Source organism: Melanostigma gelatinosum, assembly GCF_949748355.1.
Source record: "Melanostigma gelatinosum genome assembly, chromosome: 9".
Taxonomy (NCBI): Eukaryota; Metazoa; Chordata; class Actinopteri; order Perciformes; family Zoarcidae; genus Melanostigma; species Melanostigma gelatinosum.
In genome coordinates, this window is record NC_136642.1 from 24,321,559 (window position 1) to 24,337,011 (window position 15,453).

General features: G+C 47.4%; 1 protein-coding gene across 2 annotated transcripts; it reads left to right on the forward strand.

Annotated features, from left to right (window-relative positions):
- Nucleotides 1–1,946: 1,946 nt before the first annotated feature.
- LOC306781716 (E3 ubiquitin-protein ligase RNF19A-like) lies at nt 1,947–15,419 on the forward strand. Of its 2 annotated transcripts, XM_079274700.1 has the most exons (10): nt 2,087–2,922; nt 7,920–8,128; nt 8,759–8,903; nt 9,230–9,392; nt 10,549–10,663; nt 11,375–11,536; nt 11,884–12,051; nt 12,082–12,097; nt 12,210–12,353; nt 12,689–15,419. In XM_079274700.1, the coding sequence occupies exons 1-10, from the start codon at nt 2,222–2,224 to the stop codon at nt 13,482–13,484; spliced, it is 2,619 nt and encodes an 872-aa protein (XP_079130826.1). In that variant the 5' UTR covers nt 2,087–2,221; the 3' UTR covers nt 13,485–15,419. The 2 variants fall into 2 exon arrangements, with proteins under 2 accessions (XP_079130827.1, XP_079130826.1); XM_079274701.1 differs by having other exon boundaries at nt 1,947–2,922; nt 11,884–12,097.
- Nucleotides 15,420–15,453: the final 34 nt, after the last annotated feature.

The following is a 15,453-nucleotide window of genomic DNA, read 5'->3' on the forward strand; positions in this document are numbered from 1 at the left end:
GCTGCTGCATCAGCAACCGGTCTACCGAGGCAAAGCCTTATCTCACACTTCCCCCTGTGTGCCGCTATCAGCAGAGGACAGCCTGGGCCGGGCCTTGTCTCTGTGGATCTCACAGACGCATCAGAGCGCCGTTCAAGGTTGTCAACCTTTTGTCCTCTCTCCTCGGCTCTGTGACCGACACGCTCATCGGCGACGCAGAAACCTGCACTCTGCCAGCTGTGATATTGACTGAGCAAAATGGCAAGAACCAGCAAATGCATGGGAATACTGCACGGGTTTATTGACTCAGCATTGGAGGCTCGGAAGGAGGGGGTAGGGCAGAGGTGTAGACGCGTTAACTAAATCATGAAGCCCAATGTCACTGTACAATCCTCTGGTTCATCAGTGAAGTGTATGAACTACATTGCAGAGCCGAGTGGCGGACCCATATGAACCCCTAACCCTATGCTGGTTGAACGTGCATCGGCAGCTCAGTACGTCCTGTCCCATGTATGATTGCTGATCTGGTCATAGGTCACCTCTCACTCCCTCTTCCTCTCCTCACAGTTCTCTTACTCACAGAACTGAACATCCAGTAACTAACTATTTCCCCCCTTTTTTTTTTTTTTTTTGCTGTGACTGCAAAATGTTGCCAGCTGAAACACTGGGTGCTTTCACATCTTCAGCTGAAGAGGATTGTGATGCTTATTGCAACTCCTGCAATAAACAATACTTGCCACCGCTTATGCTCACTCTATGAGCGACAAAGTGTTGAGGCTAAAATCTCAAGCCCCACAGAGAGAAGGCTGGAGCACACGTGTCTGCTGCTTTGTGCCGTCATCACACGCTGCAATAATAACGCTACCAAAACTGGTTTACAATTATAAGGAATTTAATTCCACTGGTGCAAGTACGATCACAGTTACACATTGGAGTACATACTCCTATGAAATATTAAAACAATAAAACCCCATTTGCAAAAACCTCAACTCAGCTCCTCAGGTGAAAAACACGTCCGTCGTCCGAGGGGCATGACACAGAGAGAGGACAAAAAGACTTGAAATTAAACCTCCCACCTCTGTTCGAAACACCTCCTCTTCCATTTATCCCGATTCCTATTGGCTAACTTCCAGGAGTGTATTCGGCTGTCTGCCCCTGAGTCTACTAACACATTCAATGACTGTCAGTTACGTTTTAACCCCTTCTATAATAATCCTTCAGTATGAAAGTTAAACTTCTGCAACTTGGCAGAAGCTTCATGTTTTTTTAGCTACTATTCCTACATCACTTTATGTTTATCTTACTTATGCATTCCCAAAACCCTTATGATTATGACTAATTATGAATTATTAATTATGAATTATTAAACACTTTCATTATATCTACTAACTACAGTTTTTTGCTCAAATTTCTTACAAAAGCAACAGTCAAGTTCAATGAAAGCCGGTGTCACAAAGCTACAAACTGACGCTGTGACACTTGTCGCCGTGTGACACGCTACAGTTCAAAACGTTTTTCAGCGCTCTAACGACGCGGCAAAGCGCTGACCAATCCTGTTTTTGTTTCACCATTTCTGGTCCCCCTCTCTCTCTCCCCACATTTCCTGTTTCGATCCGTCCTAAAAAATGCAAGAAAAACATTATTTATCATTCGGCAGATCCCAGTGCTGTTTCATGGCATGACTCCAACAACGAGTGCTTTATCAGCGCTTCACTGTGACTCGGCAACAATGCATCTGGCCACTATTGGCCCTTTTTTGTAAATTAGATTTATTGTATTACTTTGACTATGCTGAAAAAAATACTAAAGCGGTCTTTAGTGATTGAATGAATCACGACTTCTCTGTCATTGCATTCTCACTGTTTATTGAAATTGAATGTGAACATATATTAAAATCTCTCCCTCCCTCCCTCCCCCTCTTCTCTCCTACTTGTTTCTTTTCTCGTTTGCTCTCTCCAGGTTCTGTTGCATCAGTTTGGCCGTAGGTGACCCCCACCCCTCCGCCAAAATCCGGCTGTTAGATGTGACCACGAGGTTGATCAGGAGAACCCATCATGTCTTAAGCGCAGACGGGCCCTCCGGAGCCCTGTCCCCCCACTCTGGACCGCCCACCCCTTCCCCCATCCACCACCTCGCCCCTTCTCCCATCCCCATCCCGCTCCCGGACCTCCCTGCACATGCAAGGGACAGGCTCCCCAGCCCCGGCTCCCCGCTGGCACACCCCTCCCCTCCCCCCCTAGAGATGAGCCTGCAGAAGCACCGGCAGCTGGCGGGCGGGGTGGTGGGCTCCGACCGGGACCTGCAGTCCACCGCGTCCTCCATCTCCCTGCCCTCTGTGAAGAAGGCCCCGAAGAAGAGGCACCTCTCCCTGGCCTCTCTTTTCAGACGGCGGGGTCGGGAGTCCAAATCGGCGCGCCAAAGGTCCAGAGAGCTGCAGCACCCTGGACCCTTGGGGCTCGGAGGGGTGGACGGCATCGCCAGCATCGAGAGCATCCACTCTGAGATGTGTAACGACAAGAACGCTGCCTTCTTCTCTGTGGCTGGGACCGGAGCTGCCTCTTCTTCTGCTGCTGCTGCCTCCACCTCATCTGCCTCAGGGCCTTCCTCCTCCACCTCCTCCTCCTCCAAGGTGGGGGGTGGACTGGCGGCAGAGCTGCTGGAGTGCCCGCTGTGCCTTCTGTGCCACACCAGGGAGAACTTCCCGGACATCATGACCTGTCCCCACCGCTCCTGCATCGACTGCCTACGCCAGTACCTGCGCATCGAGATCTCGGAGTCGCGCGTCAACATCAGCTGCCCCGAGTGCTCGGAGCGCTTCAACCCGCACGACATCCGCTTGATCCTGGGTGACCGGGCGCTCATGGAGAAATACGAGGAGTTCATGCTGAGGAGGTGGCTGGTGGCCGACCCCGACTGCCGCTGGTGCCCCGCGCCGGACTGTGGGTAAGAAGTGAAGTTAAATATAAGGACACATGAACACCTCCACAATAACACACTCACACCGATCCTCTAAAAGCCACAGAAGCCTCTAAAAAAATCTCTAGGTTCTCTCCATTTTGTTTTTGTCTAACACCTTAGTTAAGAATGTGATATGAAGTTTGTACCCTAGCAAATTAAAGACATTTAGCCAAAGAAATTCAGCCAATTTTTTACTTAAAATTTCCCTCTATCTAGTGATCTCTGGGTCATAAATAATCACAGGATCACAACACAAAGAGGGAGAGGGACTTCATTCTCTGCTCAGGTAGACATTACTCCACCGTATCTTTACGTAACAAATAGTTGTTTGCTACTACGTGCACACAAAGTGCTTGTTTTGGTTGGTTACCACATGGTTGTATGAAAGAACATTTGTGGTTTCCCCTCAGTAAATGTAAAAGATTAAAGCCATTTTCTTCCACCAACTACAGGAGATGGTAATGCAGGAAGTTATGCACAGAGAGGGCTAGAAGGACTGAGAGGCAGTGTCTGCCCTGTTATTCTATACCTGCCTGTCTTTCTTTATGCATTTGCTTCAGTTCTGTCTGTCATGCTGACTGCATGCCCCCCCAAACAGTGATCCAGTAGTGCTGGACTGTTTTGCTGTGTAATCCCCTTCCTGGGTGACAGCTCGTGAGTAGCGCAAGTATAAACAACGCTTTAGGAGTCCACATTCACATTTGTTGAAGATGCATCGAGATGGCCGAGATGCATGTAAGAACATTTTGGACACACCATAAGCATGTAAGCATGAACCACAGCAGTTCACATCGCTGTTGGAACAGTTGTACTGATTGGTTCGAATCACAAGCAGACCGCCTCCTTGAGCCCGTCTCTATCGGGTTTAAAAACTCTCTCTCTCTTTGCCTTCTCTCTCTCTCTCACACAGACATTTCCTTTTCTTCCAGGGATTGTTTGAGGTCGGGTAGCTATGAAGCCCCCCCCCCCCCCAGGTCCCATCAGACTCTCTCCAAGTACTGTTTGTACCTTTTATTCATGACGCCATAGTGACCTTGAATACTTTGGCAGCTGGATGGTTTTTTTTATGGGATGTCCTGTTCTGTGACCTTGTTCTGTAACCTTAAAAGAAGCGAATATAGTTTGAGGGTAAAACAAAGAGAAGAGGTGTAAAACTGGAGCATAAAAGAACGTAAGGCTGTAGCCTTGGATGAGCTGGAGCATATATATATATATATATATATATATGCTTTGCTGCGGTCCAGCTGAAAACACCGCTCTTTTCTTCCTCCTTGGCAGGTTCAGCAGCACCTTTACCTGCGTCACTGTGCCGATCACGAGACGGCGCCATCACAACGGCGTAATGCCGGAACTAATGTTACAAAGGAAGAATCCACCAAGCTAGTTAGAAAATAGTGTTTTCCATGAAGACACCAGTCGCAGTTTTGTCAAGAGCTGAAGGCGGGACAACATTTGACAAAGGCAGCCTTCTGGTAGTTCTCTACGGTAGCAAGTATTGATATTATATTGATGGTCTTCTCTAGTCTTGCTCCTTTCAGTCGTTGGGGCACTGACACAGAGCAAACCGTTTGACTTTGATGGCCTTTGGCCTTCATTTGGTGTCGTGGCTGACTGTTGGCTCCAGTGTGTCCGCCATGGTTGCCGTTAGTTCACTGTTATTTGTGTATTTTATAGGATTGGATAGTGGCAGCAGCCACTGAGACAGAGCGCAACTTCTTCTTCTCTTTTGCTTTCTTATAATCAAAAGACCACAATGCCAACGCAAAGTAAATCGAAGCTTTACATCAGCAGACGCAGTGTCAATGTATTTCATAATGTACTCTGTTTGAGTACACGTGTCTGTGCACAGTGTAATCGTCCTTCTTTCCTCTATTGTGTTTACATTTGTCAGACAGCGAATGTGTGTCTTTTGTGGTGGGAAATTAGAGATTATTTTTGTCCTTCCAATTCATTGTTGTCAATATCTCTGCAGCTTTCTGTTCGCTCTCTGTCATTTGTGTGCATCGTGATGGAGAACTTTGCACAGAAGGCCCATTTGAACCGATGAACTGCTCCTGGAAACGATAGCTTCAGCCTTTCTGTGGTTTGGCCCACATAACTGGGTGCACCTTGTCCAGGCATCAGAGAGGTTCTGGGCCCGGGCCCACCCATCCGGCCAGCCAAGTGATTCCTGGGCCAGGGCAACACACAAACTAGTAATCATTTTCATTTGACGTTATTGAATATAATACAGTTTTATCTCTGGCTGTATATCGTGTTTGTCACTGCTGTGGTAGTCGGATATAAACAATGTTTAACTACTTTCTTTGCCAGACTCTCTGGTAGGAAGAATGACTCTCTTTGTAGAAACATGTTACTGTTAGTTACTGTTATTGTTGTGATACATTTAGGGGACGAAGTGTAAAAAGTAGTGAAACAGAAACTGCTGTGATCTAAACCGATCTGTTGTTGTGGCAGCAGAGTAAAACGATCCGCAGTCGAGGAAGTCTCCCAGGCTCCCCGCGGCTCTGTGACTGAAACCTAATCTTGGGTCGGTCACAGAGGGGGGCCGGGAGGCTCCAGTCAGATCCAACTCCGTAACGCGCTCCAGGGTTTCCCTCGGAACATGGGCTAACCAGTAGTTTGCAGCTGTCATCTTTGAGCAGATGGACTTTTGTTATTTCTTTGGATCGTCTCTTCGTCAGCACTACCTGCTGTTGTGTCCCGCCTGTCGGCTGAAAGCGGCACACATCGCATCACGTCACTGTGTCAGGTGTGCTCGCTCGCGGTGCCGTGTGTCATGTAAATACACATGCAGTTTAAGAAGCTGCCGCTACTGAAGGCACCAGACAGACTGACAACAGCTGTGGACTAGACTCCAGACTCTTGTTAACGCAATACAACGGACACTTAAAATGTTCTGTTTAGAACAAGATCACACTTATCATGTAAATTTACTCACTGACGGTCTGGACAACAGTCTCGCATTATAGCCTTTGCTGTGCAAAATGGAACTGCTGTCCTTTAGGTTCCAAGTTTTTAAATTTGTATCAACAAATTGTTTCTTGTGAGCTTCGTGGCGGAGGTAGCACGGGTAGACGACATCCGCAGCACATGGTGAAAGAAAGATGTTTTTCAAAAGATGTTTAAAGGTGCTAAATTTGACATTCTCAGCATTAATAAAGCAGCAAACAACGATTGTCGATGCAAAGATATCGTGGAGTGACGCCTACGTGAGCAGAGAGTCGAGTCACACTCCTCCTGCCTGTTGTATTTAGAGCTTCTTTTTGACGTTTGTTCTGACCGATGATGTTGTTCCGGAAGCAACTGTCCGTTTCCACCTCAGGTTAACACTGTTCGCTCCGTCAGCACCGTTGGTTGCGAGCTGCCGGCACCACCGTTGCCATGTTGAGAGTCGTGGTGGAGGCAACAGAAATGCTCTGAATTCCGTATCGACAACCTTTTTAGTGTGAAGAGAGAGGCCCGTCAGTGTCAGTTCAGGATGCTAGTTTTCTCCACAGCACAGGTGGATTATGAACCAACAAGAACCACACAGTTCTGCATCACCTCTTTTCAAATGTGGACCGTCTTTATTTAGTTGTCTGCACCTTTATTTCATGTACCTGTTAGGGCTGGGCGATATGGCCTAAAAAAAAAATCTCCGATTTTTTTACAAAAAATCCGATTCACGATTTAAATCGATTTTTTTCCCCCAAAATTTTTTGCAGATGACAGAAGCTGTTGAAAACAATTTTTTCTTTTATTTTGTGATGATTTTCCCAAGTAGGTTGATAAAAATAAAGTGCAAACAAAACCTGAACATTGTAGAAAGGTGCCTGTAGTATACAAAAAGTATTTGGTCACTCTTTTGTTTGCCTGAATCATTTAAATATAAAATTAAATTAAACATAACATTAAATGGCATTAAATAGTAGCCTTCCATTGTAAACAACTGTGCAAATGTAACTTTTTACAGTAAGCTTTTCTAACTGAATACACTGATACAAACACAGCATGAAATAAAATGTATATGACCCTTTAACATTCACATTTTCAAAAGTGCAACATCTGATCTAACATCAACATAACATATTTTGCACAGTAAATAAGTGCATGTAAACAAAATCAAGTGCATTCACAACATAACCAACAGTATTAAACAGTAGTGCATGTTTTTTCTAAATATTTTTTGCCAGGAAGACAAGCCTGTCTACTACCTCTGGCTTCAGGCATGCACGGTGGCATGTAACAATGCCCCCCCACACACTGAAAAGCCTCTCAGAGGGGGCACTTGTAGCTGGCACAGAGAGGTATTTCTTTGCTAAAGTACTTAGCCTTGGAAAGTTAAGTTGGTGACGCTTCCACCAGTCAAGTGGATCGGTGTCTGGGTCAACCTGCTGGACCACAGGTCAGTTGTTGCGGAGTAGAATGACATCCCCTCCAGCTCCGCAGAGATCCTTTGGCGTGTACTATTGTACAGCCGAGGCAAGGCAACGTCAGAAAAATGTTTACGGCTTGGTAGCACGTACCTGGGGTCCAAAGCTTTGAGACGGTGAATAAACCCCGGCTTTTCCACGGTGTATATGGGCACCATATCTTTTGCGATATACATCGCGACTGCATCCGTGATGGCTTTCCACCGTGTGGAAAGCAGTGAAGCTGCTGGCCGCCATTGTTTTAGTTTGTAAACAATGCGCGCGCACTCTACTACGGGAAAAAGGGGTGGGGGCGATTTTCTCGATTTTCAATAAAACACATCGCCTTAAAGCACACATTCGAATTAATCGATTAAATCGATTTATCGCCCAGCCCTAGTACCTGTATACACATCACTTTCTTGTAACTGACATTTTAGCTACTTTAATTCGCTATTGTTTTCATTTGCACCAATTTACCTTTTTCCTGTGACCTCCATGCATTTAGACATAACTCATTCTGGGATGTCATTGTTCGGTGGTTAATCGTAACTCCTGCCTGATAACGCCACGTTTGTCTCCCTCCAGGTACGCAGTGATCGCTTTCGGGTGCGCCAGCTGTCCCAAGATCACGTGCGGCAGGGAGGGCTGCGGCACGGAGTTCTGTTACCACTGCAAGCAGCTATGGCATCCCAACCAGACCTGTGACGCCGCGCGGCAGCAGAGAGCCCAGAGCCTCCGCCTGAGGACGGTCCGCTCGTCCTCCCTCAGCTACAGCCAGGAGAGCGGCGCTGCAGGTCAGCCTGCTCCTTTCTTTTTCCCCGTTTTTATGCCCCGCATCAGGATCTTTGTAGCAAGTGTAATGATGTGGGAGATCGGCGATTTTGCTGTCGACATCTTGGTTTACGGCCGTCTCCATGTTTTATTCGCAACCAATGAACGGACGTCACCATATTTGGAATGCGGAGGTGTGGCATAGAAAAGCCTTACGCTCAGGTAGCGGCAGCGACCTGTCAATCACAGTAAGCCCGCCCTAAAGCTGTATTGAAGAAGACTTGAAACTAGAGATTGAGACCATAAACTCATGTTTACTGAGGCAATAAATCAAGAGAGAAGTAGTCATTTTCTCATAGACTTCCATACAACCAGAGGAGTCGCCCCCTGGTGGACATTACAGAGAATGTTAGTTTTAAGACACTTCCACATCGGCTTCACTCGGCAGAACTGGAGGTTGCTGCCTGGTCAGAATGCTGTGAGATGTGACAACTATCTGTTACTTAACTGCTTTACAAATGTTTATTTTTTCTCTCACCATGATGGAGTTTGGAAGACCTAACCTGACCGACCAGGCGTATCGTTTGTTCGATAGCGGAAGAGTTAATTCTATCATGCGCATTGAAATCCTGTTCTCTCTCCGTCCCTCTCAGCCGACGACATTAAGCCGTGTCCGCGCTGCGCCGCTTACATCATCAAGATGAACGACGGCAGCTGTAACCACATGACCTGCGCCGTCTGCGGCTGCGAGTTCTGCTGGCTCTGCATGAAGGAGATCTCGGACCTGCACTATCTGAGGTCAGTTTGTCGACAGGCACGCACACAGACTGTTTTTTTATTCATTGCGTTTTATTCGCTGGTCTGGTAAGTTGATAAGAGTTTCGTTGCCCCTGTACTGGCAGAGATTTTGAAACCTGTACAACAAGTTTCGTTGGCCTACCTCTTTAAATTCATCGATAAAGTATTTTTGTGACGGCCATGAAACCTGCAGCACAGGGAGGAACATATTCCCGTCAGTTGTGTAACATGGGATGAAAACACTGAAGAGCTATTACTGTTACCGACTGTATGGCGCTCAGCCTCCACTGTTTTCTCTCTTAATCTCCCCCCTCTGCCTCTCTCAGTCCGTCAGGCTGTACTTTCTGGGGGAAGAAGCCATGGAGCAGGAAGAAGAAGATCCTTTGGCAACTGGGAACACTGGTGGGCGCCCCCGTCGGCATCGCACTCATCGCGGGCATAGCCATCCCCGCCATGATCATCGGCATCCCCGTGTATGTGGGGAGGAAGGTGAGGCTCTGGAGACCCGTTCATGTGAAGTACTCCGGAACATATAAAGTTTTCCTGCGTGGAGTTTTCTCGACCTGAATGAGGCAGAATAATAATATGTTGTAAACATAGTGTTAAACAACCCGGCACATCGCAGTCAAACACACACTGCATCAATCAGTGACTAAAGGACATTGTAAAAACCAGCACACATATTGTCATGTACTTTGTAATCTAATAATCTGAAGCCAGCTGAGCTCATTTGCGAGAAGCCTGCCGTGTGTGTGTGTGTGTGTGTGTGTGTGTGTGTGTGTGTGTGTGTGTGTGTGTGTGTGTGTGTGTGTGTGTGTGTGTGTGTGTGTGTGTGTGTGTGTGTGTGTGTGTGTGTGTGTGTGTGTGTGTGTGTGTGTGTGTGTGTGTGTGTGTGTGTGTGTGTGTGAGAGAGAGAGAGAGAGTGTCATTACAATGAAATGAAAGCATTCAGACGCTTCAGAATTCCCCCTCTCGAGCCTGCCAAGAAACGTTTCCTTCCCGACAACAGCAGACTACATTCAGCAGTGATCACGAGTGAAACATCTGAGCATGAATCACCTCCATTCCTCATGCAGCCGGATGAATGTAGCTGTTTGGGTCTTGATTTTATTTAATTTTTTTAAATCTGTATCCTGGAGAAGCGCTGCACCGACGCAATGTTACGATGATAGTGAACAAGCAGCTTTTGTCTGTAGCAGTTTGGATGAATATCCATCGTTCTTTGTTACGCCTGTGTGCTATTTAGGGTTCAGAGCAGCAGAAACTCTTTTGTCTCAACTTAAAATTAAACTCAACAACTGTACGTTTGTGGATTTTTCTTCTGCATCTTGTAGTCTCCAGATGTGTGCCAGTTTTTAATAGCTTTTTTTGTGTATCGACAGTATTGTAACCCAATTTAATTTATTGGCAGACTTGTTTGCATGTCACTACATGTTACATGCTTTGATGTAGCCAGCTGTCACATAGTGGCTGGTTGCTGCAGCGTGACACCACTCTGGCCTGGTGGCTACAACTTCTGTTTTTACTAGAATGACTTTGTTTCGAGGCTGTGATCACCCTCTACCATAAAGTGTGAATGTAAAATGTAATAATAATGATATGCTAGTTCCTGCGTGTCTCATCGGCCCCTTTTTCTCTCTGTCAGATCCACAACCGCTACGAAGGCAAAGATATCTCCAACCACAAGAGGAACCTGGTGATCGCTGGTGGAGTGACCCTCTCTGTCATTGTGTCTCCGGTGGTGGCTGCAGTCACTGTCGGTCAGTCTATTCGCCAACATCCACAACCTCCTTCTTTTCATCTCTGTGGCCAATAGTGTTTTTGTGAAATGACCGGGAAGCATCTAAGAGCTGGTTGGATTCTCTAAATGCTAAAGGAAAGGTGCTTCAATGCTTCCTTTCTTATCTCCTTTAGCTTAGGATACACTGGACTATCCTTTCCTTAAGGGAGATGAGATAATGCCCTCCCACAATTCCTTGCGACGTTTAGAGCGATGCACCATGCTGCCGGCAGTAACGTCCGCAGCTGCTGTTGTAATTGTACACCGTGGATCAATTGAAAACATCCGTGTGATTTTATTTTGGACAGTGTTGAGTTTGTCACTCATCCATTTTCTGTGTGTTCTGAAGAAGAAGAAGAAAGAAAGCTTTCACCACTGCAGTCAGACTCTGAGCACCGCGGAGAGATTTCTCCCTCACCTCTTTCCTTGTCTTGATGTTTTCTTGAGGTTAGGGAAAGACAAAGGACTGTTGGACAGCATGTCTCTAGCTCTGTGTGAGCTCTGAGGTCTTTATTGACACATCCTTGTTTGACTTTGCTAGCTTCAGGAATTTCTTTTGTTTAATCTTAAGAGTTCATATTCGGCAAAAAGTTAGTTTTCAAAGGCATGAGCTAATCCATTAAAATGGAAGAAGTTCATTTTTTTACAGCGTCTAACATGTCCCTGGTGTCTCTCTCTTTCACCCCGTCAGGCATCGGAGTTCCCATCATGCTGGCCTACGTCTACGGCGTGGTGCCCATCTCCCTGTGCCGTAGCGGAGGCTGCGGCGTCTCCGCTGTGAACGGCAAAGGAGTGCGCATAGAATTCGACGACGAGAATGACATGAATGTCGGCAGCGGGGCGGCTGCTACCGGTGAGCTGCAGCGTCCCCGCCACCGTCAGCCAACAATAGAGTGTTCCTTTTTGCTGACAGATGCACTGCTGATGAAGTCAGCTGCTGGTTTCAGATGTCAAGTGTTCTTTTAAAGATAACTGTCCTCTTTGTGCCAATGCTGTGAAACCAGAAGCCCACAGCGTATTGGAGGAATGTCCCCTTGCTGAAACTCTGCACATTTACATTTCCTCAGAAACTCATTTGTTTAAATGCAGAACTGCCTTTTGTTTCTGAATAAGATTGACAATAATTATAATTTATTGTGACCTCATCATTTTTTAATCGATATTTCTGAATGTTTTCTCATGAACATACCATCTGTGTAGATACTACATCAGTGGCAGACACCAGGAACAACCCCAGCATTGGCGAAGGCAGCGTCGGGGGGCTGACGGGCAGCCTGAGTGCCAGCGGCAGCCACATGGACCGCCTGGGGGCCATCAGGGACAACCTGAGCGAGACGGCGTCCACCATGGCCCTGGCCGGGGCCAGCATCACCGGCAGCCTCTCCGGCAGCGCCATGGTCAACTACTTAAACAGGTACCACAACAGAAACGCACGGCAGGGGCCTTCTAAATGTTGGTGAAACTGTGGACTTTACAGGGCTTTTTCCTGCATTGTCTAAACCCCCCCACACACACATTGTTGTCAGGCTGGAGGTGCAGGCCGACGTGCAGAAGGAGCGCTGCAGTCTGAGCGGTGAGTCTGGAACCGTCAGCCTGGGCACAATCAGCGACAACGCTAGCACCAAAGCAATGGCTGGATCCATTCTTAACGCCTACATGCCCCTCGACAGGTGAGAGACAGGAAGAGACGGTGTGTGTGTGTGTGTAGCTGCTGTCCTCCCAGAGACAATCCAGTAAATCACATCATGTGAACATACAGATGTGATCAGGACTGTTGAAATACTGGCAGAAGAAAAGCATTATGTTCTTTAAATTTTAAACAGTTTAAAGGTTAAAATATTCAGTAAAAGGATCCCGTATTTATTAAAGAAGCTCCCAAAACAAGCCTTTTGAGGCTCATTGCTTAGTCATGCTACACACTCGCGCATCCACACACAAATAGTGTATCCTTTTTTTTTTCTTTTTTTTCTTGGTCTCATGCTTCCCTCTTCCTCCCACATCCCAGAGATGGGAACAGTATGGAAGTCCAGGTTGACATTGAATCTAAACCCGGCAAACTGCGGCACCACAGCGGCAGCAGCAGCATCGACGACGGCGCCCTCGCGGGCCGCTGCGGCTGGGCCTGTCCCTCCAGCGGCTGCGCTTCATCGGAAGGCAAGGGAGCCTCCGCCAAGTGGGCCAAAGAGGCGTCCTGCTCCTCCTCCTGCAGCTCGGGGGGCAAAAAGAGCAAAGGCAAGCTGCGCAAGAAAGGCGGCGGGGGCACCAAGATCAACGAGACGCGCGAGGACATGGACGCCCAGCTGCTGGAGCAGCGCAGCACCAACTCCTCGGAGTTCGACTCCCCGTCGCTGAGCGGCAGCCTGCCGTCCGTGGCCGACTCCCACTCCAGCCACTTCTCCGAGTTCAGCTGCTCCGACCTGGAGAGCATGAAGACGTCCTGCAGCCACGGCTCCAGCGGGGGCGACTACCACACGCGCTTCGCCACGGTCAGCCCCTTGCCCGAGGTGGAGAACGACCGCCTGGAGACCTGGCCCGGCTCCTCGTCCTCGCCGCAGGGACACGGAGCTGTCGTCGCCCCCCACTCCCCCACCTCCACCACCTCCTCCCTGGGCCACGGCGTAGAGCTCTCCCCTCTCGGCTTCATCACGGCGGAGAATGTCAACCTGGTGTGCCCTGCTGAGCTGGACTCTCACAGCAACGCCAGAGAGCTGCTAAAAGAAACCAACAACAACCACCAACCGCCTCACCCGACCCTAACCCAGCAGCAGCCCAAGAACTCCTGCATACAGACCGACATCTGAAGTCTCAATTATCTGCTGCACAGATGATATTTTTCGTTAGCATCTTTTCCTCCACTGAACTAACGATCACAGCTTTCAGTTTAATCTGCGTTTTCTTTTATTCCCCGAGTAAAACAGAGACCTGTGTGTCCACTGATGGCCAGACGGCTCTTTGGAAGTAAGGCAGCCATGTAAGGAACATTAAGGTCGTGAACGCTGGTGTTTCTCCCTGTGCGACCCGCCCGACGCTTCTTTCTTTTTTTGACAGTTCACTCACTCGCCACTTGAAACGGAGACGGCCCACTGATACTGATTGGGTCGCTGTCCTATCGGTGTGTGTGTGTGGTTGTTCAAGCAAAACCACTGTGCCGGTTCTTTGCTCGTGTTTTTTTTAATTTTTTTGGGCTCTCCGATGCGGATGCAACACCATGCGGGAATCTTAATGTTACAGCTTTCCAGAAGCCAACTCAAAACAGGGTCCAGGCAATATGATTCACTATTTCCTTTTGTTTTTTATTTCTCCCCTTCTAAATGTCTTAGTAACAGAAGGGCCTTTGTGTTCTTGTCTGTATTTATTTTTAGACGTATTTTTCCCCCAGATATTTGTTTGAAATGAACCCTCCAAGGTATAATTGTAAGGCCTGGGCTTAACATCCCACATCATTTTAGAGCTAAAACCAGCTTGTAACACAAGTGAGATTCTTTAGAATGAGAGATGATATTCTTATCAGCGCTCTCTCTAGTGACCACAGTGACCTGTGGCTGATGTCGCCAAAAACCCTCAGTGTGTTTCTTTTTTTAGCGCTAAGATGACTCGGGGAAACCCGGGCCTCGTTAGGTTTCTGTGGAAAGCATGTGATGATGTGTTGGGGGGCGGTTGATTTGAGAGAGCGGTCTCTGGAAGGCCACGGTTTTCAAAGATAATGCTGAAAATCATTAAGAAATTAACCAATGGGTTGGTTCAATTCTGTGAAATTGTATAAAAGGTAATGTTTTTGTCCTGTTCAAAGGTGATTTATTCAGGCTGATGGCCTCGCCTCACCGAGTAAGAGAGAGCTCTGATATCTTTCTTCGTTTACTCATGGTGCCTTCAAGAAGCTATTTGTGTTCTGTTTGTCTCCACTGTGTCTTCACCACTCATTCTAGGTTGCAGACCGTCTTGTCTGTGTAGGAGGGACGCTCATTCTCACACACACCATTCATACTGTGGTAGACATGGTAAATGAAGACTTTTCAATTGCCTACCAAAGACAGCACTCAGGCTCTTGTTAAATCGTATACCTTTGAATTGTCTGCGTAGACCCAGTATAGCGCGTCCTTTTGTACACCGCGGGGGACGAATGAGGACAAGCCCCAGGACTGTAGGACATAGACTGCTGTTTTTCTACATGCGCCACAAATGCTACGCAAATATCCGAGGCACCTGCACTGTTACCTGTATTTCTTATAACATCGATGTTCTGCAATGCACAACGTTTAATCGGGGTGGGTGTGTTGGTTCCGGGTTCCTCCTCCATGTTGATTTTTCCCGCGTTTCCCCGTTTGCGTTGCCGACCGGTGCTGCTCAGCAGACTTTGACGTCAAAATCCGTTTTCAAGCACTTTAGTGTGTGCTTTAAGCCTGTCTTCACTGCTCAGTGGTCGGCCTCGTCGCCACTGTGTCGGCTCAGGTGAACCTCTACCAGGTAGGTGAAAGCACCTTGAATGCTATTTTGACCCATGTCTGTTACCGCCCCAATATTAAAAGCAAAATACCGTTTTTTTTGTTGTCCCTCCTCGGGTTCGGTTACTCAATCCTTCACCAAAACTCCAGTTTCTTGATCCTAAATTGAACACTAGTGCCAGATATAATTTGTGCAGAATGACATACGGTATTTGTATATTTGTTTGGTAATTTGCTTTACTAAATGCGTGTAAATGCGTATCAGAAAAATAAAAAAATCTATATGAAATGTCACTTCCCGTTCTGTTTTTTTTCCAGGTTCATGCAA

Excerpts from the sequence above, each read along its gene's own strand:
- LOC306781716 (XM_079274701.1), top strand. The coding sequence starts at position 2,222 with ATGAGCCTGCAGAAGCACCGGCAGCTGGCGGGCGGGGTGGTGGGCTCC. Across the intron at positions 12,098-12,209 it reads ATGGTCAACTACTTAAACAG|GCTGGAGGTGCAGGCCGACG; the intron begins GTACCACAACAG and ends CATTGTTGTCAG. Across the intron at positions 12,354-12,688 it reads GCCTACATGCCCCTCGACAG|AGATGGGAACAGTATGGAAG; the intron begins GTGAGAGACAGG and ends CCCACATCCCAG.